Source organism: Lagopus muta, chromosome 2, assembly GCF_023343835.1.
Source record: "Lagopus muta isolate bLagMut1 chromosome 2, bLagMut1 primary, whole genome shotgun sequence".
Taxonomy (NCBI): domain Eukaryota; kingdom Metazoa; phylum Chordata; class Aves; order Galliformes; family Phasianidae; genus Lagopus; species Lagopus muta.
Window position 1 is genome coordinate 99,875,196 of NC_064434.1, and position 25,597 is coordinate 99,900,792.

A 25,597-nucleotide genomic window follows, 5' to 3' on the forward strand; every position below is an offset into this window, starting at 1 on the left:
CCCCGGGGCGGGGCGGGAGGAACGGGGCGCGTGCCGCGGGCGAGAGCAGCAGAGCGAGGCGCGGTGCTGCCGGCATGCTGCCCGCGCTGCTGCCGCTGCTGCTGCCCGCTCTGCTGCCCGGCGCGGGGGGCGGCCGCTGCCCGCAGCGCTGTGCTTGCACCCAGTCCGCCCTGCGCTGCCCGACGCCGCCGCCGGGGGCGCGCCCCGCGCCCGCCCGTGCGTAAGTACCGCGGGGTCCCGGGGGGTGTCCTGTGGGGAACCTGGGGCAGCCGGGTGCCCGGAACGGCGCGGGGTCGGAGATGGCAAGAAACGGTGCGGATGCGGTTGGCCGAACTTTTTGTGTTCTCCTGCTGGGGCGGAAGGCAAAGTCACTTTGCGCGTCCCTTAACAGCGGTGGCCCGAGTAACTTTGTATGAACGGCATCGAACGGTCGATATCTGCTGTCTTTTGCGTCTCTCGCCAACCCGCCTGACTTCTCACACTCGCCTCCTCCCAGATCTTGTGCAATCCAGAGCCCTCTGAGCTGAAGCACAGCATTCCCTGACTGTGCTCCTGTCCCACCTGCAGCTCCCTGGTCCTCCCAGAAGCGCTCCTTGCACCTTTGGGATGCCCAAACCAGTGACAGGTTGGGGGCTGATTAGTCCCTGCAAGGCGGTCCCACCCTGACTGATGCTCCTCTAGGAATCAGGGTTGACTCTCCAAAGAGTCACGGGGATTCCCTCACCCTATCCCAGCTCCCCAGCTGGCAGAGCACAGCCAGTACATGATATGTATCAGAGCATTGTGGTGCAGTATACAAGTTGGGTTATAGCACTTATCTAAACGACCCCAGCGTCAAAACATGGCATTAGAGGAGCAGCAGATAACCAAGGGATCCCAGAAAACAGCTGTGCTATCTAAGCAGGAACTGAACGAGATTTTTCTTATTATGCCCTGTTCAGAAACAAAGATGATATTTTCCATTTTCATGCTATTTGTTTGTAAATTTGACTTGCTCTTGAAATTCCCCAGGGATGATACCATCCCTGCTATGCTCATTCCTTTTTCCCCAGCTTGAGAATTGATACGCTCAAGAAACACCAAGTTGTGTTAGTTCAGAGCCACTTGATCAGTTCCCCTGAATTCAGGTGTCGGATACAGCTCTGTCCTCAGTTTGTCCCTCCCCATGTCCCTGTGTAACCGTGGTGGCAGAGGAAGCTCAGCCCATGGAAGTATCCTCCATAGTGACTGCGACAAAGTCCTTTTCTGCCCTAGTACTGGTAACACTTATGGTGCTGGCAGGGGATGGGTCCCACACAGCATCATATGGGGAGGAGAGGCATTGCAGAGCTCTAGCATTTCATTAGGATGCTGTACATCTCTCTGGAATCATGTCAGCCCAGAGAGGTTATCAGCAGCTCCAAACTGGTGTGGTTTTTCCACTTTCTTTTTTGGTGTACTCTTCTTCTTTCTTCTTTTTTTTTCTGGCTGCTGCTCCAAAAAGAATCCACATCCCCACCTCCGTGACCAGGTTCAGACAGATAACAGTCTTAGGGCCTCTTATCAGTTATATTTTATTCAGATCAGCAGGGTGGGTGATAGGCAAGGCAAAGAGAAGGGTTTTTCTCTTTAACCTTTGCTATAATAGCTTTGCAGCTGCTTGCAGAGTCCAGCTGTGAGGCTGGCTGCAAAAACCTGCCACACAGCCAGATAAGAGTTCAACTGAGATTTTGATCCCTGCAGTATCCTCTAAAAGTCAATATCATACCCAGATATCAAACAAAAATCCCTCACTCTTTCAATCTGCAGGTGCACAGATATGTCCATCTCCTGGAAATGCCCTCTTACACCCAGAAGGGCCTGGTTTTGGTGCAGAGCTCTCTGCTGAGAGCTAAATATCTTCCATTTCTGCCCAAATGGGTGTTGTTTTTCCCTCTCTCCCACCCTTTTGTGATATAACCCATCACAGAATCGTGCAGTTGTTTAAATTGGAAGTCTTTCCCAGCTTTCTCACTGCATTGCCTATGTCTTTTCACACTACACCAATCTCTTTAGCTCTCTTCTGCCCCTGCACAGCTCTGTGTATGAGAAGAAGCCTTACAAGTTTACTTGTGTCACATTTGTACCTGGGCGCACCAGAGGAGTCGTGGTGTATTGTAGACTCATAGATTGGTAGGGGTTGGGAGGAGACTTAAAGATCATCCTGTTCCAAGTGTAGCACTTGCAAATACTTACTATAATTTTGGGGGAAAAAAACCCACACTGATCCAGATCACTCCAATATGGTGCCTGGGGTGCCCCACCTCCTTATATTGGTCCCACTGTGTAGACCTCAGAGAAGTCGGGCTTCATACACAGCCTTTGATTTAAGTCTAAACGGAGAAGCACCCAACTCTTCTTGTGCCATAATAGGTGTCGGATCCCTAATTCCTTTCTGCTCCTTTCAAAGCCTCCTTTTATAGTGAGGTTCACCTGGCTGTGTACCCCGTGTGCAGGGCTACTGAGTTACAGTGAGCAGCACACAGTGAGTGCCAGGCACCCAACCCAAAGCTCTGGGCCAAGAGCTGAGCAAGCAGACATCTCTGTCATGTCTTCACTGAGACATATTTGGCTTTGTAGGGACTGACACTGGAATTTAGTTTCAAGGCCAAAATGTCTTTGGTCGGATATAACGTGTCACCCATCATCACCTGAATGTACTCTGTGGCTGTTTGTGAGGTACATGCAGCATCTTAACTCCCATTGCAGGTAGACAACGCCTGGTCTACAGGGCTTTAATAATCAGCGCCCATAATTTACATTGCACCCAGAAGCAGATAAATATCCTGGGAAAATGGTGAGTTTTCAGTCTGATTTTCAATAAATACTCTCAATTCTTCTGAGCTGAGATGGAGGACACCATGGAATAAAATGTCTGTCAATCAGCAAAAATCCACCTTCTCAGTTCACTTCTGTGGCATTAGAAATATGGCTAACCCTATGTGGTTGCATGCCTCATGGTGTTTGGATGCATGTATTTAGCCTGGCAATTTCATGCCTAGCTGCCTAGAAAACCCAGTGTGAGGCACTGCTCAGTGCCCAGCAGACTGGCTGGCTCCCTGCTCCCTTCTGTGCACCTCATCTGGATGCCACGGATAAAACTCCTCATGGTTATCTGAAGTCACAGTACTGCCAGCCATTGAATGCAATGAGCAAACACCCATGAATTATTGTGTATTAAACATGAAAGAAACTGACTGGCTTTTCTTAAAAGTACAAAAGTTCTCATCCTTTAACTAACAGGACTCTTTCAAACTGGTGCTGTAACATGTATTAAAAGGGATGCAGTCCTTCTTTCAAAGGCCATACAAGTCAGTTGAGAAAGCTGCAAGTACGAATGCTTTATAAAACCCAGTTTGTTCTTTCTGTCGGCAGCTTCTCCAGCTCTGAGATGAATCACTGGTCACATCTGAGCATCACACTCTGAGTGCTATCCAAAATAAATCGATAAATAATTCCTGCCAGCATCTGCTTGACTTTCATTCTGTGCTACCAACATCAGTCACGCTCAACAGCAGAGGCCCAGCAGAGGCCTTGCTTTACTCTGGGCTTTGAGCAGAGTTAAGCCTGCACCAAACAGCCACGCTCTGCTAACTTAAATGTTTATACACACACACAGCTGGATTTTGCTCAGCAGCTAAAGGATCTTCTCCAGAATGTCTGGGGTATGGAAAGAGCTATCTAAATGAATTTGTTTCCCTGAGCACAGGCAGGGTTTGAGATGCAAGCAGCAAAACTAAAGCAGAAAAGAAAAGGCTGAAAGCATTTTTCACCTTTTTATGAATGGAAGATCTTTGTCAATACAGAACACTTTCTGTGTGCTACATCGCTCTTACAAGGATTAAGAGGAAAGTTCAAATTGCCTTTTCCCTTTGAGCTTGCTGTTCTGTGAGATGCTTAATGAGTCAAGGTAATACCAACACAGATGAGTTCACAGTTTCAGCTATCAAGGTGAACTTGCAAGAATTCAAAACTAAAGTATAAATACAGAATGGATTCAGTGCTTCCATGCAGTTTAACTACAGTACCTATCAAAATGCTGGTTCATCCCACCTTGAATTCAGCCCATCATTGTGGTGGCAAAGCCAGCAGCACTGTCCCAGAGGCTTTCTGCATGCAGGGGGACAGGCACTGTGGAGTTTTTTGCCTTTTTTTGTGTGCTTGCAGACATTGTCACAAATAGGTATGTTCTGTTTTCCAAGCATCCCTAGCTGATGGTACAGCTCTGAAGAGGTTCTGGCTGCCACAGCTGCAATTTCTCAGCTCCTACATTTTGCTCCTTCCCAAAGGTGCTTTCCTGTTGGCTCAGCCTGTCGATCCCTACTCCAGGATTCTCTGCAAATCTCTGTTCCCTCAGGGCAAATAATGTGTGCTCACACATCACAGTATGGCAGCATCTGTGCAGGGACAGGTGGAGCCCAATCCCATGGCGTCAGAAACATAGATATTCTTATAGCACCCCTATAAGGCAGGGAAGCACTGTTCCCCTACCTGTTTTACTTGCAGAAAATTAGGGTGCAAAGAAAATAAGTGACTTGATAAAGATCATGTTGTATTGCAGTTATATTATACCAGTCTCCATAATACATCCAGACTGATTTAACCCCAAACATAACATATGTGTGACAGCCTGCCACGATAGTGTGTAAATCATAGGATGGATTGGGTAGAAAGGGACCTCAAGGATCATCAAGTTCCAACCCCCTGTCGCAGGCAGGGTTGCCAGCCACTAGATCAAGTATTAGATCAGATTGCCCAGGGCACAATCCAACCCACCCTTAAACACCTCCAGGGTCTGGGCATCCTCAACCTCTCTGGGCAGCCTGTTCCAGCACCTCACTTCCTCTCAGTGAAAAATGTCCCACTGACATCTAATCTAAATCTCTCTCCCTTTGGGATAGAATCTACCCATGTAAAAAAAAGTTGATTTCTCTCCTATTTTTAATCTCCCTTAAAATATTGGAAGGCTGTAGTAGTCTTCACGTAGCCTTCTCTTCTCCAGGCTGAGCAAACCCAGTTTTCTCAGCATGTCTCCAAAGAAGATGTAGGCCAGCCCACTGAGCATCTTTGTGGCCCTCCTTGGGAAGCAGCTCCACATCCTTCCTATGTGGGCATCCCAGACTTGGATGCAGTGTTTCAGATGGGACCTCACAAGGGCAGAGTAGAGACGGATGATCACCTCTCTGCCCCTGTTGCCACTCTTCTTCTGATGGAGCCCAGGATACCATTGGCCTTCTGGGCTGCACGCACGCACTGCTGGCCCATATTGCTTTTCATCTACCAGACCCCTAAGTCCTCCACAGGGCTGCTCCCAAGGAGTTCTCCCAGTCTGTGTTCATATCTGGGGTTACTCTGATCCGAGTGCAAAGCCTTGCACTTTGCTATGTTGAAGCTCAAGGTCCCTCTGGATGACATCCCTTCCTTCTGCTGTACCATCTGCACCATGCAGCTTGGTGTCATCAGCAAACTTGCTGAGGGTGCATACAATCCCATCATTTATGTCACTGATAAAGATGTTAAAGAGTACGGTCCCAAGATGGACCCCTGGAGAGCCCTGCTTGTCACCAATCTCCACCTGAACATAGAGCCATTGACCACAACCCTCTGGCTGTGACCTTTCAACCAGTTCCTTATCCACCAAATTGTCCAGTGAAGTTGTTAAACATTTTAAATTGTCTTTATACAAAGAATTATGAAACAACAACAAAAACAAAAAACAGGTTTTATGAATAGCAAGGGAACATTTCAAAAAACCCTGACAGCATGTTTTTGAGTATGGCAAGCCGATGTCTATGTCTAGCTATCTGTAATTTAAAAAACAAAAGAGAGCAATTATCTGTTTGCACAGAGATAATGTCCTGAAGTATGTTAAATATTTTCCTGTGACTATTATCAGGGAGGGCACGGCCATGGCTGTATGAATTGGCACCATAGTTCAGATGCAGAGCAGGATGGTAAAATGCAGATCTGTCTCCCACAGGACCATTAACATCTCAGTGAGTGTAATTAAAGAATTAAAAAGGGAAACACACACTTGCTTTTAACTGGCAAATCAGTCTGCTGCAATTTAATATAAATAATTGAAACATCAGGCCGAACTCAGATCTCCTTTAGCACTTGCACACAGCCTGAGACCTGAAACAAATGCTGTATAGCCTTATGTGAAAGCCACTTATTCCAAAGGAAATAACCTTAAATAGCCTGTAGCTTCACTTGACTGTGAATATAGCAGCCCATTTCCATCAGGTTATACATTTGTTTAATAGTTTATGATTATTATTGATTTGACCATATTCATCTCAAATTTGTGCTATTAAAGAACTGAGCCAGTAGCCCTCGAATTTGTTTCACTAGGATCAATGGTAGATGGATCAGGCCCCAGATGTACAAAGATCTGCAGGCAAAATAAAGGGGCCCTATGCTTTATTGTGCACAGGCTGTAAACAAGGAAATCCCCTGCCTTAAAACCTCCTTCTGCTCCTTTCTCAGGTCGTTCACTCACCTTCCTGTGAAAGTGATCCCATCACACGCATTCGAAGGACTTCGAGATGCCTTCATCATGTAAGTTGGCAACGTTTTCCATAGGCTCTTTATAATGTCTTGCTAGAAGTTTTAACAAAACAAAAACAAAAGTCTCTATTTACATTATTGTTAAAAAAAAAAAAAAAGTGCTGCTAAAAAATGCATTCATAGAAAAGAAAAAAGCTACCCACACACTCTAGGAAAGGATAAGCTGTTCTTATATACCAGTCATCTCTCGTCAACAGTCTTTAAAACATGATTTGAGAAGGTATCGCTTTTTGACAGGGGTTTAACAGATCATGTAATGAAACATTAATCACATTGGAGAGAACTGGATACAGCTCGATAACTGATGAAAGGCATTTTTGACTGGCAAAGGAGGTAGAAAGCTATCATAAAATGTTATCTCTGCAATGATAGCTGTGGTATTCTGTGATTATACAGTTCTGTAGTACTCAAATAAGACTTTTTTTTTTGCTGTTCTGCACTGAGAGGTAAGCATGGAAGAGGATCTGTAGGACTGAACCCTTTCTTGGCTATTACCATTTACAAGCATGGCAACTTTGTACATTAGTTTGGCATTGCTGCTCCTTGCTTAACTTTGCGTCAGTTTTATAGCAAGGGCTCTACCAGAAGTTTGGGCTGATCAGTCCCACCCTTATTTCCGTCATTATTCCAACTAAAAGATGGCAAGTTTGATTGTCCATTACTTTTTGTCTTATCTGTATGAAGTCTTCAGTGAAAGGCAAAGCTCATGACACACCTGTGCAATTCAGAAGCAATTCCCCCAGTAACTAAAAGCAGTGCAGACAACACCACTTACTATTCTAGATGCACGTTTTAGAGTTGTCTTCTTCATCTATAAAAACTATGGTATATCAGATATTAAAACACACATTAGATGTTATAACATCTATTTTCCAGAAGACAAAAAGAGAATCTAGGAAACCCTTTCACAGTGCATTCACGAAGACAAAGAATTGAAGGATAAGGGTGATGCAAATGCCTAAATTCTCAGTTGGACTCATTTTACTTTTAGTGCTCACTGGTTAAACAGTTTCAGCTAAATTATAAACGTTTGTGTTTCTGCAGCTCTAATGAGAAGAAAAACTAAACATAAACTATGTCCATGTCTGTTCAACTAGAACAGAGTATTACAGTTTGAGCTAATGGCACTGCATCTTGCATTCACTTGCATCTTAATGAGTAATAAGCACTTAGCATTTTTAGATGGGAGATCAACTTAAATCTAATGACTGACTCCTACCTATATGATTTGCTGCTAATTTTTCCCAAATTGCATGCATAACCCATTCCTCACAGAGGCTGTTTTGTTCATTGACATTTTTCTCTTCCATAAGAGAATTGACTTCTTTGTGTCCTTTTAATACATCTCTCCAAATTAACAGCATAGAAATCAATGTGTTTGTCTGACGTAAATCTATAGAGTACTACACGGTTTTATTGAGATTCAGTGTTACTTTGAAAAATGCATATTTTTAAATTGAAAATCTCTAAATCATCAATTTGGCAACTCATCACCAACTGCAAATCAAATGATAAATTATTGTCACAGTCATAACTCTTTTAGACATATGTAAATGACCTGGACAGGCTGGAGGGCTGGAGAGCTGGGCAGTAAGAAACCAGATGAGGTTTAACAAAAGCAAGTGTAGAGTCTTGCATCTGGGGAGGAATAATTGCATGCACCAGTACAGGTTGGGAGATTACCTGCTGGAGAGGAACTCTGCGGAGAGGGACCTGGGTGTCCTGGTGGACGACAGGTTGGCCATGAGCCAGCAGTGTGCCCTTGTGGCCAAAAAGGCCAATGGCTTACTGGGGTGCATTAAAAAGAGCGTGGCCAGCAGGTCAAAGGAGGTGATCCTCCCCCTCTACTCTGCCCTGGTAAGACCTCATCTGGAGTACTGCGTCCAGTTCTGGGCTCCCCAGTACAAAAAAGACAGGGATCTCTTGGAAAGAGTCCAGCGGAGGGCCACGAAGATGGTGAAGGGCCTGGAGCATCTCTCCTATGAAGAAAGGCTGAGTGAACTGGGTCTGTTCAGCCTTGAGAAAAGGAGACTGAGAGGGGACCTGATCCAGGTCTATAAATATCTGAGGTGTGGGGGGCAGAGCGGCGAGGCCGGACTGTTTTCAGCAGTGTGTGGAGATAGGACAAGGGGAAACAGCCAGAAACTGCAGCATAGGAAGTTCTGCATAAATGTGCTCAAGAACTTCTTTACAGTGAGGTGACGGAGCACTGGAACAGGCTGCCCAGGGAGGTGGTGGAGTCTCCTTCTCTGGAGATGTTCGAGACCTGCCTGGACAACTACCTGTGTGACCTGGTGTGGGGAACCTGCTTTGGCAGGGGGGTTGGACTCAATGATCTCTGGAGGTCCCTTCCAACCTCTACGACTCTGTGACTTTGTAAATGGGAAGCCAGTGGAGAGTAGGAAGGATCTCAGGGAAGAACCATGAGATCTGGGCTCTCATAATTCAGACCCTGGTCCTGAAAGAGTCTTATTTCAAGTCCTACAAGTAGTCCCTGATCCAACCCAGCGCATGCAGCTAAGCCCTGAGCCTCTTTGGATCAGGCCATCAAGAGACCACTTGACCTGCATCCATCTTTTATTCATGAATAACCATTGCACTATCAAAAAAATAGCTATCTCACCGAATTCTGATGATGGAGAAAATCATGAGCATTTCTGTAGGAAATACACTGAATGTATAGTTTTTGGCATGCGTTCCCCTCTGCCACTTTAAATAAAAAAAGTTCACTGTGGTCTAAGGTTTTTTTATATTAACATCTGTAGGAATTGTTTTATTGTAATCACACTTCAAATAAGATAACTTTCAGAGCTGTGACAACAGTGACTCCAGTTCTATGAGCATGTTCCAGTTGTTTAGAAAAAGTATTTATGCTTTACTGACAGGGTATAATCTTCAGTACAGTTTCTGTGCTGTTCCAGTCAATTCTGTCAAGAGAAAATGCTGTTCTGAAGACCTTTCCCCTCTCTATGCATTAATATATACTATTTACTTTCAGGAGTCAATTTTGTGCCACTCTTTGAAACTTAATCTAGCAGGCGCTTGGCAGGCATCACCAAAGTGATTTTTTTTCTCTGTATGCCACATTCTTAACTGTGCGTGTAGAATAGGAGCATTGGTATGTGAAAATCATGGAATGCCTATGAAAACAATCAAAATGTTGATCCATGTAATGATGGAAAAGAGCCACATCCATAACTTTCCACGATGTAATGAAAACAGCATTTAAATCCAACAATTATTCATGAAGTGTGTCTGTATATTTGTGTGTCTGTACATGTGTGCATTAAATGACCATCACCACAACTTTATGGGTTTCATACGTTATTATCTACATCCTTGTCCATGCAAACAAATACATTCAGTAGGACCAAAAGGCTCATAGACTTGAGCTGACTCCTTTTGCATTCAGCCCTCAGTCACGACCTTATCTACAATCTACTGAGAAAGTGGAGATTGGCTGCTCTGGAGATCCTTACTCCAGATGCTTGCCATAACCTTTTGCAAGGTAGCAAAACACTGCACTTTCTCGAATCTTACTAGCTTAGAGTTTGGTGGCAAGGCAAGGACAATGCTGCACAACAAAAATTGATTGGAGGCTTAAATAGCCACATATAAAAGAAACAAATGTAAGTAGAAACTTGGTTTCTGATATCTCCTCTGTTAACATATTGCTTTGTGTCTGTCTTTTTCATTACAGTGAAATCTCTCAGAGTGACTCCCTAGAGAGAATAGAAGCAAGTGCATTCGACAGCCTTCCTGCTTTGTCTGAAATGTAAGCCGTGGTGGAAAAAAGGCATCTACCTTGTGATATAGGATCATCGAGGAGTAGCCAACAGAAGAGTATCCCTAGGCCAAATCTTCCTATGTTACTTTGATTGGCTTTGGATAAGATCTATTCTGACTAATATTTCTGTCCAAACTGCTGTATAAAGTAACAAGCTCTATGCAGGCTCTAGCCTTGGAGATCTGAATCATGCAAAGACATCTATGTATATGAAGCCCAGTTCCTTTCAGTACCTCAATGACACAACTGGAGCTCTGCGTTTACTTCTACCACAGTGCTGAGCTTTCTAAGCAGAGAAATCAGTCAACAAGAAAAAAAATCTTCCTTTTTGTAGATGCCGTTTTCAAAACCAAGTATTTGAATATGCTTAGTATGCAGCTCTTCTTTCGAGCACTGAAATATTACTCGAATAGAACATGTACTAATTTTAAACTTGACCTGCCTAGCACAGGCGTCTGAGAGAGCATGTGATTTAAAGCAATTGCTAGGAGAATGCTCTGAAATATTTAGTGAAATTGGGAACCATAAATTTGATTCAATACCTCATCACCGCGTTCTTCCCCACAGCATGATCAGTGAGTATTTTAACTACAGTGCAACTGAGCAAGGACAAATTCATGGGATTATTTTCCCCCCACTTATGTGAATTCCATCAGAGCAAGATACTTGCACAAAGAAGCAGGAGACAGATTTGTCTACCCCCTTCTGGGTCAGATTTCCACTAGAATCAGTGGTGGGTTTCAGTAAGAAATAAAGATTGAGCTGATGCATTCACCTACAAATTATGCATAGCTCATCAACTGCCTGTCTGCCAAAACAAAAAAGCTAAGAAAGACTACTACAGAGCTGCAGGAAAACCTGTGTGAATCTTGCACACTCTACAGGTCTCACACTGTGAGGGCTTGTTGTTCCAAGCTGTAGTCAAGGCCACTTTCATTGGAAGAGCAGGAGCAGTGTGCTCAGTGAAGCTCTTGGCTTTGAACTCTCCTTGCAAATTCATATGCTAAACGACCTCACAGCTGCTCAGTTAGTGTTTGCTTATCTTTGGCAGCCTGGAGACTCAGGTTATTAATGCTAATGATATCTCATTGTGTATGTAGATATAGAAGAGTAAGTTAAAAAACAGCAGTCAGTGCATTTGGCCATCAGGTAAGTAATGAAGTCCTGCATTCCCACCTAGTCCCAAGCTGTATTCATATCTAGTGAGGCTCCTCCTAAAACACCTGCCCTAAATTGTACCTCATAACAATCCAGTCCAATAGGTCTTAATACTGGGTTGGCCTGAATTAGGTAGGTCATTTGACTGTGCGTAGAATGCCAGTGGTAAAACAGAACCTTTCTCGGTAGCTTGCTGCGAGTCCAGCATGGATCCCAAAGAAGCAACAGAACACCAACCCATACCAAGACCAGGATATTCAAACCAAGAAAACTCATGCAGTGAGCCATGCAAACTCAGGAGACCGTTGGGTTTTGTTGGCTTTTTTTTTTTTTTCCTGGCTACCTAGCCATTATAACCTATTATTATTATTATTATTAGTGCATTTGTAGTGCATTTCTAGAATGTGTGTTCACATCCTGAGAGCCTTCCGTCACATTCCACACATGGCAGTTCTCCAGCAAGGTCAACCATCAGGTCCTCCCAAGTATGTAACAGTTATAACACTGGCATATCTTTCCCTCATTGCAGATTAATCCTGAACACAAAAAATCTTTTGCACATTGAGGACGGAGCATTCAGAAACCTTCCAAGGCTAAGATATCTGTAAGAAAGTATTTCATTTCTTTTTTTATCTTTTTATCTTTCTATGAAGAAGTGGACAAATCACAGAAAAAAATAAGGAAAAGAAGTTCTTCACACATTGCAGCACACCAGAAGCTCATACATCATCTAAAATAGCCTTAATATGCAGTTTACCACCAGTAAAGTCTTTTAAAAGGCAAGAAAATAAACCAGAGTAAGGCAGATCAGCAATGGATAAAACAATAGCAAAGTCTGCTAATGAGCTCTGTTAAGTGCTTATTAGAGTAAAACTTTCATTTTGATGAGATACAAAAGGGGTAACTAAGACATCTTCTGTACTCTTAATGTGGAAATACGTTGCTTCTCCAGGATGCTGCTTGAGAATGCTATATGTGGTTTTCACAGATCTTAAAAGCACTGTTAGAACTGATTAAAAATGATGTTTACCATTCATTTTAACATACTGTTACATTCGTACCTTTGGGGTTGGCCTCTCCTTGCAACCAGCCTGGTAACCTTCCCTCCTGTAAATTGTGCTTTCCTCTAGGAGCATCTGTAACACCGGAATAATAGAATTCCCAGACTTGACTCAGATCTTCTCCTCAGAAGCTCATTTTATTTTGTAAGTGAAGGCCCACCCCCGCCCAGCTGTGAATCATCCCATCTTGCTCCTGTACCTCTGGCAGGTAACTTCTTTTTCCCGCCCAAAGGGAGCTGTGTGACAACCTGCGTATGACAACCATACCACAAAATGCCTTCCAGGGGATGAGCAACGAATCGCTGACGCTGTGAGTAAAGCAGTCCCAGCTCCTTCTGTGAGGGCAATACTGTTGTTCCAGCAGAGCAGCCTCACTTGGAAAAGAATCTTGAAATTAAGCCCCATATGTCTGTACTGTCTTCATACCAAGACTTTCCTCCTAGCACGCTACAGCTGCCTGTGAGATGAGTGGGTTAAGTGCCAGGTGAGATGCTCCAACCAAGGAGGGCCAGAATCATAGAATCACTAAGGCTGGCTCCAAGACCATCCAGTCCAACTGCCTACCTACCACCAATATTTCCCCGCTAAACCATTTCCCTTGGTACCACACACATTTCTTGAACACCTCCACAGATGGCAGCAGCAGCTCCATCCCTGGCTATGCAGCACAAACACAGCTCTACAAGCACATAAAGCCAAACTTCTGTGCAACACTCCATGAATATTCATGTATGCAAATAGGCTTGGCTTTGCATGAGCAGGTACTGCAGCTGGCTGGGTTAGAGCCTTCAAATCTTCAACACAGATTTGGCGTATTCAGAACTGATAGGGGAGCTATACATAAACATGACCAAAACCAACCACCACGCAGCGTTAAAGGGAAGCAATGGCTTAGCTTACAGCATCATTTCATCTTATGAGCCTTCTTCCTACCAACCAATTCACAAAATAACTTCAGCAAAATTATGATCCTGTGAACGGTGCAAAAAAAATGAACGTGCCAGAAATTTTTTACTGCATTCCTAAACTATGAAATGGAACACAGTCTAACTCACAGTCAGGAAACAACCAACAACAGCTTTTCTCCTATCCTTTTGTGATGGGAGAGAAAAGAATTACCTTATCAGCAGCTTCCTAATTGCAGAGCAAGACTGTAACTCCACCCCATGGAATTAACTACAATTAGCTGAAATAATTGGAATTGTTACAGCATGGTTTGGTGAAACACAAGTAATTTGTGAGGGCGTAAATTCAGCCTGTGCTGATACTTTGCATTTCAAACAGCTAATTCAGGCTGTTCATGCTTTGTGAGGATGGGGATCAATACTAAACCTGGCTGTGTTTTTTAAGGAAATCACTAATTTCAGCGTTGTGCCAACACGGGCTCAGATCAAATGTAACCAGACATCGCCCAGCTTTTCTCAGGAGCAGGTTCACAGCCCGTTTCTGATGCCCCAAAAACAAATGGAAAATGAACAGTAAAACTTGGAGAGAGAAAGAGTCCTCCACAAAAGGCACCAAATTTTATGTTAGGGCTTAATATTAAAGAACATTATATGTAAATGATTATATACAAGTGATACTGGAAACATTAACCTATATCACAACACTTTCTTTCTCCATGACATCACACCCCTAAGTTAGATAGCTTAATGAAGGAAGGTAACACTAAACATAAAGGTGCTTAGGGAATTTAAGCTTCAATTTTATAATTTATGAGCTAATGTCTGCTATATCATCTATGGGTATCAATATTCTTTATAAACCAGACAATATAATAATTGAGTACAGCATTAAGATTTAAAACTTGTAGTAAAATGACAATCTCACCTTTTCTTGATTTTTTTCCTTATGCATTTTTGTTAATCTGCAGCAAACTCTATAAAAATGGATTTGAAGATATCCACAGCCATGCCTTCAATGGGACCAAGCTAAATCAATTGTGAGTACGTTGTATAGAACCATAGACAAGATCAGGTTGGATGAGACCTCAGGATCACCTGGTCCAACCTTTCATGGTAAAAGCAGGGCCCAGACAATACACTCCTAAAGTCAGCAGCAGGGTGGAAAGCATAAACATGTAGAGCAAATTCAGGAAACCGCATTTTACATTGGGATGTGTCAGCAGTTTCTAAATCAGTCGTGCATGCTCTGGGCCCTGTGGTTTGGCAAAACCTTTGCTGCAGTTGTGTACACGGGTCCTGCTGCAAAGGAACCAGAGTTGCTGTTCCTTGTTTAAATCAGAAGAAATTGGGAACAACCAGAATTAAAAGTAGATGCTAGCAGCCTGATGACATCAATGGAGGAAGGAGTGGCATAAGAAATATAAGCTATCTCAGACCAGGTGCTGGAACAATCTCCCTGCAATGGGAGGAAGCTTGAGTGGAGATAGATTGGAAGGAGGCATTTCAAGAGGCAGAGGTAAAGACTTGATGTTTGACCCTACAGGATTCTGAAGGACAACAAAAACCTGAGACGGATACACAATGATGCCCTGAGAGGGGCCATCGGGCCAGATGTCCTGTAAGCATCAAACTACTCTTTACCTGGTTTTATAGATGTCCTGTATGTACTGTGTAATGCTAGTGGGCAGCATGCTTCATCTGCTATCACCTTCGTGTAAAGTGGAAACATATCAATGAGGTGCCATGAAATGGCAGAGCACAAAACTCAGCCTGCATGACAAACACTTACTTGATATTGACCTCTGCCCCTTAGGTATGTAGGTGGCTTTAGTTATATTTGTGTCAGAGCCTACTGATCCTATCTCTGCACTGTATATCCTGGCATTGCAGAATAAGTTGTATTTGGTAGGATGAGCATGATCTTACGATGTGCTATTTTAGAATTTGGTTATGAAAGTGAACTGGTTGACAACATGCTATAAGCCAGTTCTGAGTAAGACATTATTAGCATCCTTATACTTCATTCATCAAGTACATACTAAGGGCTGCACTGGCTGTAGCTGCTTGCAATAAAGCCAATGAGTGGCTCTGTAAATAACATTCCGTGCCACACGTGCCACTGTATTTCTTTCCCTGGTGCTTTGCATTGCACAGCCTTACTACCACCACTCACATAATTGTAGCCTTTTCTTTTTTCTGTGTTTAATGGCCTGAAATGTTCGGTCCTATACATGGCCTTTCCTAAAGTTACTCTAAGCCAAAGTACTGAAGTCGGTCCTGGCAAGAACAGTGGATTCTAGTGCAGGTTTTGATAAAAATATTCAATTAATGCATTTGTTGAAACACCTAGAATGAATCCCAACACAGTGGGTTTTGATTTCCACCATGCTAAAACTGGCTCCTAGCCTGCCTGGGGCTCCTGGGTTGCAGGGAAGGACTCTGCAGCATTATAGAGTACATCTCTGAGCTGGATACTGAGTGGATTTGTAGATGTAGACCTTCATTAAAAAAAAGATTCACTGCAATCTATCTTCATGCTTTGGTGAGGCTTATATCTGTATGAAAAGAAATGAAAGCACTCTTGGTTTTTCAGGGACATTTCTTCGACGGCACTGGAGTCCCTGCCTAGCTATGGGCTGGAGGCCATCCAGGTCCTCAACGCAGTGTCATCGTACTCCTTGAAGAGACTGCCACCTCTGGATAAATTCAGCAGTCTGCTGGAAGCCGTTCTGACCTACCCCAGCCACTGCTGTGCTTTTCAAAACCTGAGGACAGAAAAGTAAGTCCAAATGGCATGCTGTTGTATTGCAGGACTTCAGAAACTCTAAAGCAGCAGTTCTACTCTGTTCAGCTAGCCTGTCCTGGTTGAGTTGACCTACCTTTCTTTCAGGGGAAACTGCGGAATGCAGCAAAACCTCACTCCAAATAACAGATTTCTACCAAATCCAGGACAGGTATTTCCACTCGTATGGGAAGAGAAATTTCTCACATCCTGGGTCTAGAATCAGCCAGCTGAGATGTTATTCTAAATTTGCTGAAAGCTCATATTTTTTCTTGATATCTCAGTAAAATAGCAGCCTGGATAAAATATCTTTCCAGAACATGGAAGGTATATTTACATCAATAGCACTTTGTCCTAAAACAAAACAAAACTTGCAAATTTAGTTATGCAGCATATTTCATGCAAGTGCTATGATGACCTTGTAGCTGGGTTACTCAGCTTAGTACCTTTCAGATGATAGTAGACAGGGTCATTCTCCACAGTTCACAATTAGAAACTGACACAGAGCACTTCCCATCCACTGATTTGTGTAAGTCAATATGGGATAGCTGGAGCTAATTTCTCAGCATCTTTTCTTTGACTCTCAGTTGGCTGTAGTCAGCCAAAGCAAATCCTAAAGAGTTTAGTTGAAGTTATGAAGATTGCACACTTCTCACCTACCCCGGATGAAGCCTACAGAAAAGATGTACTAAGCAGCAGTTTGTGGGATGCCTGATCAACATGACTTGCATACCACCACATCAGGACTGTGCTGCAAGGCAGGAATATAATCCCATCCTTCAGGATAGAATAGGCGGTGATGATTTATATGCTTTCTCTTCATCTTAATAAGTGGTTCCTCCTTCTGCAGGAGTTAAGGAAAGACCCTATAGTCAATATTTCTATTGCTGTCTCCTTGTACCCCCTTGAACTCCATCACCCTCCCCCATATATTTTCTGTTTTTTTACTTCCCCTCTCTCCTTACATCCCCTTCCTTACCACCTATAAACTCCACCAGATGATCAGTGAAACATGGTGGCAAGGTCTTACGTCTATCTGACCAGGTAAGTATCAGACTTAAAGCAAATAAAGTCTTCAAACCAAATATTCTTGATATTTGAGTGTCATGAGCCATGTAAGAGAGATGGAAGGTAGCACTGGACAAACATGGGTGGAAAAAAAGCATGCTACAGCAACTTCTGTTGCCATCCCATTATTGATAAGCATTACAATGGTGTTTAGATTGGCATCCTGAAACCTAATTTCTCTTATTATACATAAAACTTCCTGTCAGTTTCCAGGTATCTCATTCTCTTAAGAGTACATAGTATTTAGCCCATACCTTTAAAGCCTCAAAGCCAATGACTTTCCCAAATACATGGCCTTGCAAGGTGTACTTTTCAAATAGCTTTTCTTTCAGCATGAAATATCTACCTGCAGATCCCAAACAGCTCAAGTTATTTCACTATAATGAATACATCATAAACAAATGAGATGAAGGACCACCTCATGTGACATCGTTCACTGTCAGAACATTTTAAGCTTTCCTACCCCTGCTTTCAAAGTCCTGCATGAATATCTGCACTGCCAATTCCAGCTCACATTACATGCCTGTGAAGATCACTTGCAGAGAAGATGAGAATTTGGCCAAAATCAAGACTGAAACTCAACTTTCTCTTCCTTCTTATTTCAGGCAAAATTCCTTGCTTTCCATTTTTGACAACTTCTCCAAACAGTGTGAAAGCACAGTGAGGAAAACAACTAGTGAAATATAGTAAGTACCACATACAGAAGCTGGAAATAGCAAATATGGACTCCCCTCTTGCTACTTGCATGCTTTTTCCAAAACACCATGCCTTCTTTTTTTGTTAATTCAGTCACCCTTACAAGTTGCACAGTGGTAATTTTACTATCACTAAGCCAAGATTTGTGATTTTTATGTTCAAAAAGGAAAAAAAAAACCACCCTTCCATGGGCTTCCCTCACTACAGCTTCTCTTCTAAATTCTGGAAGTGCTTTCAAAACAGTGATTACATATTTAACAAACTTAAGGGCTACCTGGAGAGTTTTCAAAGACAATTGCAGGAGTCTGACTGAATGAAAGAGCTGCCATTGTTAATATGCTTTGCCTACAGATCAAATAATTAGAAGGCTGCAATATCATCATTTGTGCTGACAGAAAATGGCACAAAGAGAATCCCCGAGTTAGAAGTTTGGTCAGCCCACGCAGTTTGCATACCTCTTCTGAGGGATCTTTTCATATCATCCTGCAGTTCTGTATGACCTGCATCCAGTGGGACAGTGAAAAAGTCTGATATCAAAACTGGTGGGTGAGCAGTGTTGGATATCACAAGCCCTGCAAACATTATTTCATGGATGAGTTGAAGGATTCGCAAATATTCACACATCCCCTGCTAAATGGGAGACCTGGGGGCTTCTTTTTAACCATGACATTAAGTCAGATCATCACAAAGTCTTGAAAAACAAAATGCCAACACAAGCAACACAGCTGGAATGTGATTGATTCTTTGGGATCTAGATGAACACAGGGTTACGATTCTTCAGCTAAAAGGCTGTAAATTCTAAAGCTTAGGAACCACAACAGAAACTGGTTGAAAACCCAGAGTTCTTATTACAAGGAAAGCTTGCACATGGTAGCATGTTTACATGGCCTCTCAAAAAAGCACAACTGTTTTTAATTAATAATTAAAACATATTCTCTGCTCTTCCAGTTTAAGCCAGACAAGTAAAAGCAAGACATGAGGCAGTTTTTCCACTGAAAGAACAGTTTAAGGTAATAAGATTGGCAAGGTATTTACCTAATAAGAATAGCTGAAAAGCAGCCCAGCTTTATCTGCCAGTTACAAACCTGCTCCAGAAAGAAAGAGATTAATGTATGGACTTCAAGAAATGCAGAAGGTTAAGAATGTATTTCAGTTGTCATAAACCTATGAGTTTTCTACACCATTGTCCTCAATAGAGAGACCTGGAAAACATCCCATGGAAGACTTGAGTGTTTGCCCACCAAACACTCACAGCTGGGATAACTGTGATATTGGTAGCTATTCTGGCAGGGAATCAGAGGGAACAGCACTTGCTTTTAAAATGTTTCTTCTGTGATAGGCTTATTGGCACTTTGATAGGTTTACAGATCACCTGGAGATTAGAGATCACTTTAGAATACCTGAAACATTTATAGTTAGGCATTTTTCCAGTCTAAATTTCATGTATTCCTAGCTGTTGCCATACTCTATCTAGTTAATGATGCCCTCCTCACTTTATAACACTGCAATCAAATTTCTCAGTGCTTTTCAAGCCACTTGTAGTCTCAGGACTTTGTTGAGTGTTTCGTAGGGGAAGCAAGGGAGCAGAACCAAAATCTTTCAGTTATTTTAGCTTCTATAACAATCTGATAAACCCATACGCATAAAATCTACGATCCATCCATTCAAGTGCTACTATGATTTGAACTGCAGTCTACTGGCATACTGAGAAAGATAGCTCAATTACAAAGCAGTCAAGATAAAGTGCTTACAAATAGGTAAGCTGGGTAAGAAAGCATTTCTGTGGATGCAACCTCAACCCAAGTTTGCTATCCCAGCAAAAAAGCATCCTTACAAGGGCTTTGAAACACTCAGTAGAAACAAATATAGAAAGTGTTTTAAAACAACTGTTATCTGTTGTATCTTATAAAGAGTGTAAAGCAACGTGGAACAAATAGCTCACTTCTATTTGGGTGGGTTGTTATTTTAATAGTTACAGAGATGCTTCTTTCAACACATCGCTGTGGCCAGCAGAAAAGCACATGTACCCACTTGAAACAGGTGAAGAAGCCTTTCCTTACAGCTACTCAACTGTTTTTTATGAGGATGAAATGACTGGCTTCGACTTTGAGTATGACTTCTGTCAGCCCAAGATACTGACGTGTACTCCAGAACCAGATGCTTTTAACCCCTGTGAAGACATCCTAGGATACAGCTTTCTCAGGGTCCTGATCTGGTTCATAAACATCCTCGCCATCGCTGGCAACTTCACTGTGCTCCTCGTCCTCATAACCAGCCACTACAAGCTCACGGTTCCTCGCTTCCTCATGTGCAACCTCTCCTTTGCTGATTTTTGCATGGGGCTTTACTTGCTGCTCATTGCTTCGGTGGACGCTCAGACAAGCGGGCAGTACTACAACCACGCCATAGACTGGCAAACAGGCAGCGGCTGCAGCACTGCTGGCTTTTTCACTGTGTTTGCAAGTGAGCTCTCTGTGTACACGCTAACAGTGATCACCATAGAAAGGTGGCATACCATCACCTACGCCATGCAGCTGGACCGAAAGCTACGGCTGCGGCATGCCGTGCCCATCATGCTTGGTGGCTGGGTGTTCTCCATCCTGATAGCGGTGCTGCCGCTGCTGGGGGTCAGCAGCTACATGAAGGTCAGCATCTGTTTGCCCATGGATATTGAAACAGGGCTTTCCCAAGCCTACATATTGCTGATCTTAGTGCTCAACGTTGTAGCCTTCGTTGTCATTTGTGCTTGTTACATCAAGATATACATCGCTGTGCAGAACCCTGAGCTGATAGCTGCCAATAAGGATACCAAGATTGCCAAGAGAATGGCCGTACTGATCTTCACGGATTTTACCTGCATGGCCCCCATCTCCTTCTTCGCCATATCTGCTGCCTTTAAGGTGCCTCTCATCACAGTGACAAACTCCAAGATTCTGCTGGTTTTATTTTACCCAGTCAATTCCTGCGCAAACCCATTTCTGTATGCAATTTTCACTAAAGCATTCCAAAGAGATTTCTTCCTGCTGATGAGCAAGCTAGGTTGCTGTAAGAGCCGAGCAGAGCTCTGTCGAATGAACTACTTCTCCGCTTACACCTCCAACTGCAAAAATGGCAGCTCAGCCCCAGGCCCCAGTAAAGCCTCACAGGCATTGCTGCTTTTGTCAGCATCAGAGAAGCTGTGCAAAACAAGATGCTCTACAAAGAAAAGCCAGCCAGAGTGCCAGTAGGTGCTGTGTTCTATGGTGCCAGCTGCACCAAACAGGGATTGTTTCATATCTTGAACACATCATAGTAAATAAAGTTATGAGTCAATACTTCTCACGCAGCATTACTGAAGTTCAAAGTGATGTTTTCCCTTTTCTTCTCTAGCAACAATAGGCACAGAATGAGATTAGTACGTGAATTAGGTGAAATACTTTTTCAGGGAGAATCAAGGGAGTCGAGGAGTAGTCAAGGTGCTCTTCAGGTTAATGGGTACTGTAGTGACTGCAGATCTGCTTCCCTGAAGCAGTGCCTGTCTGCCACCCACTTTCTTCTCCACTCCCGCCAGCTTTGCTGTCATGTTGGGGGGGGGAAGAGGGAGGGAGGTTAAAGAAGGAAGCACTAAAGTAGATGCCTCCTGTATTTCATCAACAGAAGCATCCAATTACACAGCCACCTGGTTAAGAATAGTGTTCACCAAGACAACTGGGCCTGCTGAATCTTTGTTGCTAGCAAAGTCACAGTTTACATTAGAGCTCACTTGGAGCCTAAAAAGTTCACCCACATGCAGCCACATATGATCCAGAAACGGAAAGAAATGCAATAGCAGCAGAATACCAACTGCTCTACACAGGAGTGTATTTTATGTATCAAACACACCCGCTGTTAAGGGCCCCTATAAGCTCAGCAGCAGGACAGGTACTGCCTTATTTCCTCACCAAGGACAATATAGTGCCCTATTCACATCTGCCCTATCTCCAGCGTCACTGATACCAATGGCACTAAGGATGCCCTGGTGACTCCTCAGCCCTCACATTCCAACCTCACTCCCAGCAGACAGAGCAGAGTAGTTACTTTGCAGATGTGCTGAAAATTATCATTTTTTTCACCACACGTTTTCTGAGGCTAATGAGATCCAGATTTGTGGCTGCATTCCCAATTTAAGTAACAATTGAGCGTTCCTTTGTTACTGCAGCATAACAAAGGGACTTAGTTATTGGCCTCTAGAAAAGCTCATAGTCTTGTGGACAGAAAGGTATACAATAGCCAGGGCCTGCAGATCAAGCCTTTTCACCAGTTACTTTTGACAGGTTGGTTGGATTCACCATCTCTCACGTGAAGAGCAGAGTGTTCAGTCACCAAACCAACGTTGTAGCTTAAGACTCCTACATGGTGGCAGTTTGTTTCACAGAATGAAAAGCAAACATTTTATCCAGGCTCATAATTGAAGTTCTAGAGTATTAGATAACATTCTGTAGATAAAACTTAAAATACCTAAGGACAGATCCTCAGTGGAGCAGTACTTCCTCCTGAACAAATGTAGCCTAACAGGTCCTTGAAAGGGCAGACTGTAGTTGCCAAAACCCAGCACTGCAAATTAGATTTGCTTCACACTAATGACAGTGATTCTTTGTGCTACTGACTGGTTTAGCATTAACTTATAATTGTGTTAGTTAGAAATAACATCTCCAACCCTCCCTAACCTTCAGCTTAATGTCGTGCTTTCAATCAGTACAGCAGCTCAGGAACAGGTGACACACACATGGGGAACAAAGCAGGACTGAGAAGTAGAGGAGACTATTAGATCTGTGGTTTAGCAAGCAGTAAGAATTCCAAATGAGACACCTCTTTATAGGTATCAGATCCTGAGCTGAGCAGACAAGGAAACAGGACTGCCGGTAAAAGGAACTGGGGAAAAACACAAGGCATAACAAAGCTGTGTGTCCAGTAGACACCAAATGATTTACTTACATTGCCGTTCATAAGGGTGAAAAGCTCACTCAACTCAAATGTTCTGCTATACAAAAATGAACAAGTAAATTATTGGTTTAGTGATTTAGATTCACACTAAGCTTCTCATAAAAGTTACACGTTAATCTATGTCTTTATTCCTGGTAAGCTTTCTTTTGTAATGTAAGGTTTTAGACAGCTGTTAATTGAAGTATCTTCAGTGGTCACAACTGATATTGTAGACACACCTTGTCGTATCTGCAGTGACACATTTGCTCGACTGCAAACAGTGACAATCAAAAGCATTAGAGCAAAATTTGAACATCAAAAACACTCTGATCTGATCGCTGCTTAAGGCATAGATTAAAGTAATCAGCAAACTGAGCTTACATTTTAATAAGGAACATTTTTTTTCCAGTCTAAAAAAATCCCTAACTTTTGATATTTTGAGTTAGCTTTAAGTGTTCGCATTCAAAGTTGTCTTTGAATTCATTCAAGAACACTTTAAACAAAACATAAAGGCAATTCTTGTGTGCTTCAATGAAAGAAAATGGAAGTCATCCCTAGTGTAGGAGTACAAGACACCCACATACACAGTCCACAGCTCTGGACTGGGAAAATCATCACAGGCACCCCCAAGGAACATCTCAGCAGTTTTGTAGGAGGCAAAAGATCTGCTGCTAAAATATGCATTTAGCAGCCATTTTCTCAAATGTGTCGAAGGGTCAAAAAACAGAATGAAAAATATCAACAACCCATAAGTCTTACAAGCAGTTTGGAGAGACAGCAGTATTAAAAATATACCTTGTATTCCAGATGAAAAGTTTCTATAATGAACACACATGGACTACATAGAGTTTGCAGCAAGCTGTGGAAAAAAAAACACATCTCACAGAACATTAAAGCATGAGAAATGTTTCAAGAACAAAATACAAAGGCAGATCAGACTGGTAGTTAGAAGGCATACAATAATTATGAATTAGGACAGCTTACAAGAGAAAAAAAAAATTCATTTCCTACTCCAGTACTTTTATATCATAACTCAGCACCCAAGCACAGATGAACAAACTCTGAAAAGAAACAAGGAGAGGTGAGATGAGGTATCACAAAGGTGCTCATAGCACTGACTCCTCACCTTCATTTAGAAGTAGCCTTTGACACTGTAACCAGAAAGATGCAGCAGTTCATCTTTAAAACCACCTGCTAATCAGGTGCTCTTTAGCCACTTAATTTTACAGTGACTAGCAAAAAGAGGCTCTGTTCTCAGTAGAATCACTCAGAGAGTGAATGGTACATCCAGTCATGCCCTGTAAATTCATCTTTTCTGTGTTGCACTCTTCCTGCTTCCAGGCTTGCTTAGCCTGGAGAAGAAAAGGTTCCTGGGAGACTTTTTTTTTTTTTTTTTTTTAAACTTTCCATACCAGAAGGAGGCCTACAGGAAAGCTGGAGAGGGGCTCTTTGTCAGGGAGTATAGTGATACGATTAGAACGGCTTTAAACTAAGAAGGGGTAGGAAAGAGACATCTGTGTCATTTGCACAATGCTTCATATCATTATGAACAAGGTTTGGTTTTCTTTCATTTCTTCCCCATATTCCTTCTCTCCAGCTTTCTCATTAAGTTTCCTTCTCAAGGCTACAGCATCCCCCCAGAGAGTTGAGAAAACCAGAATCACAGGATGGTCTGGGTTGAAAAGGACCACAATGATCACCTAGCTTCAACTCCTCGCTGTGTGCAGGGTCGCCAACCAGCAGACCAGGCTGCCCAGAACCACATCCAGCCTGGCCTTGAATGCCTCCAGGGATGGGGCATCCACAACCTCCTTGGGCAGCCCGTTCCATTGTCTCATTACTGCCTTCCTTCAGCAGATGCAGCCAGGACAGAGGGTTGCCAGACCTAGTGAGCTATGTTGCCACTGCTCTTCTAACAGATTGATCCCATTCTGAGTCAGCCTGGCATTTAACTTCTAGCGCTGCCCTACAAGAAAGATGAGTTAGCTAGGAGAAAGCTACAGCTATGAAGACATAGGGCCTGGACCTAAGGGCACAGAGCTTTATATTTTTAGAGGAGTAAACAGGAAGCTAATGTTTAGTACTGCTGGGAATGCAATGCCCATGGCAGGGTGAGCTACTGTCACATGCATGACTTCTACACATTTCTCTAAAGACAGAAAAAAAACCCTCACTGCTAGAAGACTATACGAGATGACTTTTTTTATTATGCACAATTTGCATCATTCACAGCCTACTGGTCTGTAGTCATAGAATGTAGTTGATACATGCAGAACCAAAGTTAAATGACTTCACGTCGACAGTGAAAATAAATCACATTCAAATGTTAAAAAAAAAAAAACCCACACTATCCATTGCATCCCAGCAGACAGAGAAGGTATAGAATAAGCAATAATAGTTTTCATATATTGAGCTCAAGGGTCTTCCACCCATGTTTCCTAACTTGCATATAAAATACCTGCCTGTATGCTGAAGCCAAAAAAGGCCACCACAAATTAACAGCAACAAGAAAAAAAAAGCAAGGGAGAAGAAAGGAAGAGGAGAAAAATACTCAGCTGAAACAGCCACAAGTTTCATACTTGCACAGATGTTAAATCTCAGACTCTGAACA

The 25,597-nt window shown here is 42.8% G+C and overlaps 1 protein-coding gene across 2 annotated transcripts; it reads left to right on the top strand.

The window, feature by feature from the left end:
- Nucleotides 1-24: 24 nt before the first annotated feature.
- LOC125689538 (lutropin-choriogonadotropic hormone receptor) lies at nt 25-25,353 on the top strand. Of its 2 annotated transcripts, XM_048936829.1 has the most exons (11): nt 26-220; nt 6,508-6,579; nt 10,289-10,363; nt 12,063-12,137; nt 12,664-12,738; nt 12,827-12,904; nt 14,468-14,536; nt 15,043-15,117; nt 16,093-16,278; nt 17,955-18,035; nt 20,018-25,353. In XM_048936829.1, exons 1-11 carry the CDS (start codon nt 75-77, stop codon nt 21,270-21,272), a joined length of 2,187 nt encoding a protein of 728 aa, XP_048792786.1. In that variant the 5' UTR covers nt 26-74; the 3' UTR covers nt 21,273-25,353. The 2 variants fall into 2 exon arrangements, with proteins under 2 accessions (XP_048792787.1, XP_048792786.1); XM_048936830.1 differs by lacking the exon at nt 12,063-12,137 and having other exon boundaries at nt 25-220.
- The last annotated feature ends 244 nt before the right edge of the window (nt 25,354-25,597 follow it).

Coding starts and splice junctions, on each gene's coding strand:
- LOC125689538 (XM_048936829.1), top strand. CDS start 75: ATGCTGCCCGCGCTGCTGCCGCTGCTGCTGCCCGCTCTGCTGCCCGGC. Junction 12,739..12,826: donor TCAGAAGCTCATTTTATTTT/GTAAGTGAAGGC, acceptor TCCCGCCCAAAG/GGAGCTGTGTGACAACCTGC. Junction 12,905..14,467: donor AGCAACGAATCGCTGACGCT/GTGAGTAAAGCA, acceptor GTTAATCTGCAG/CAAACTCTATAAAAATGGAT.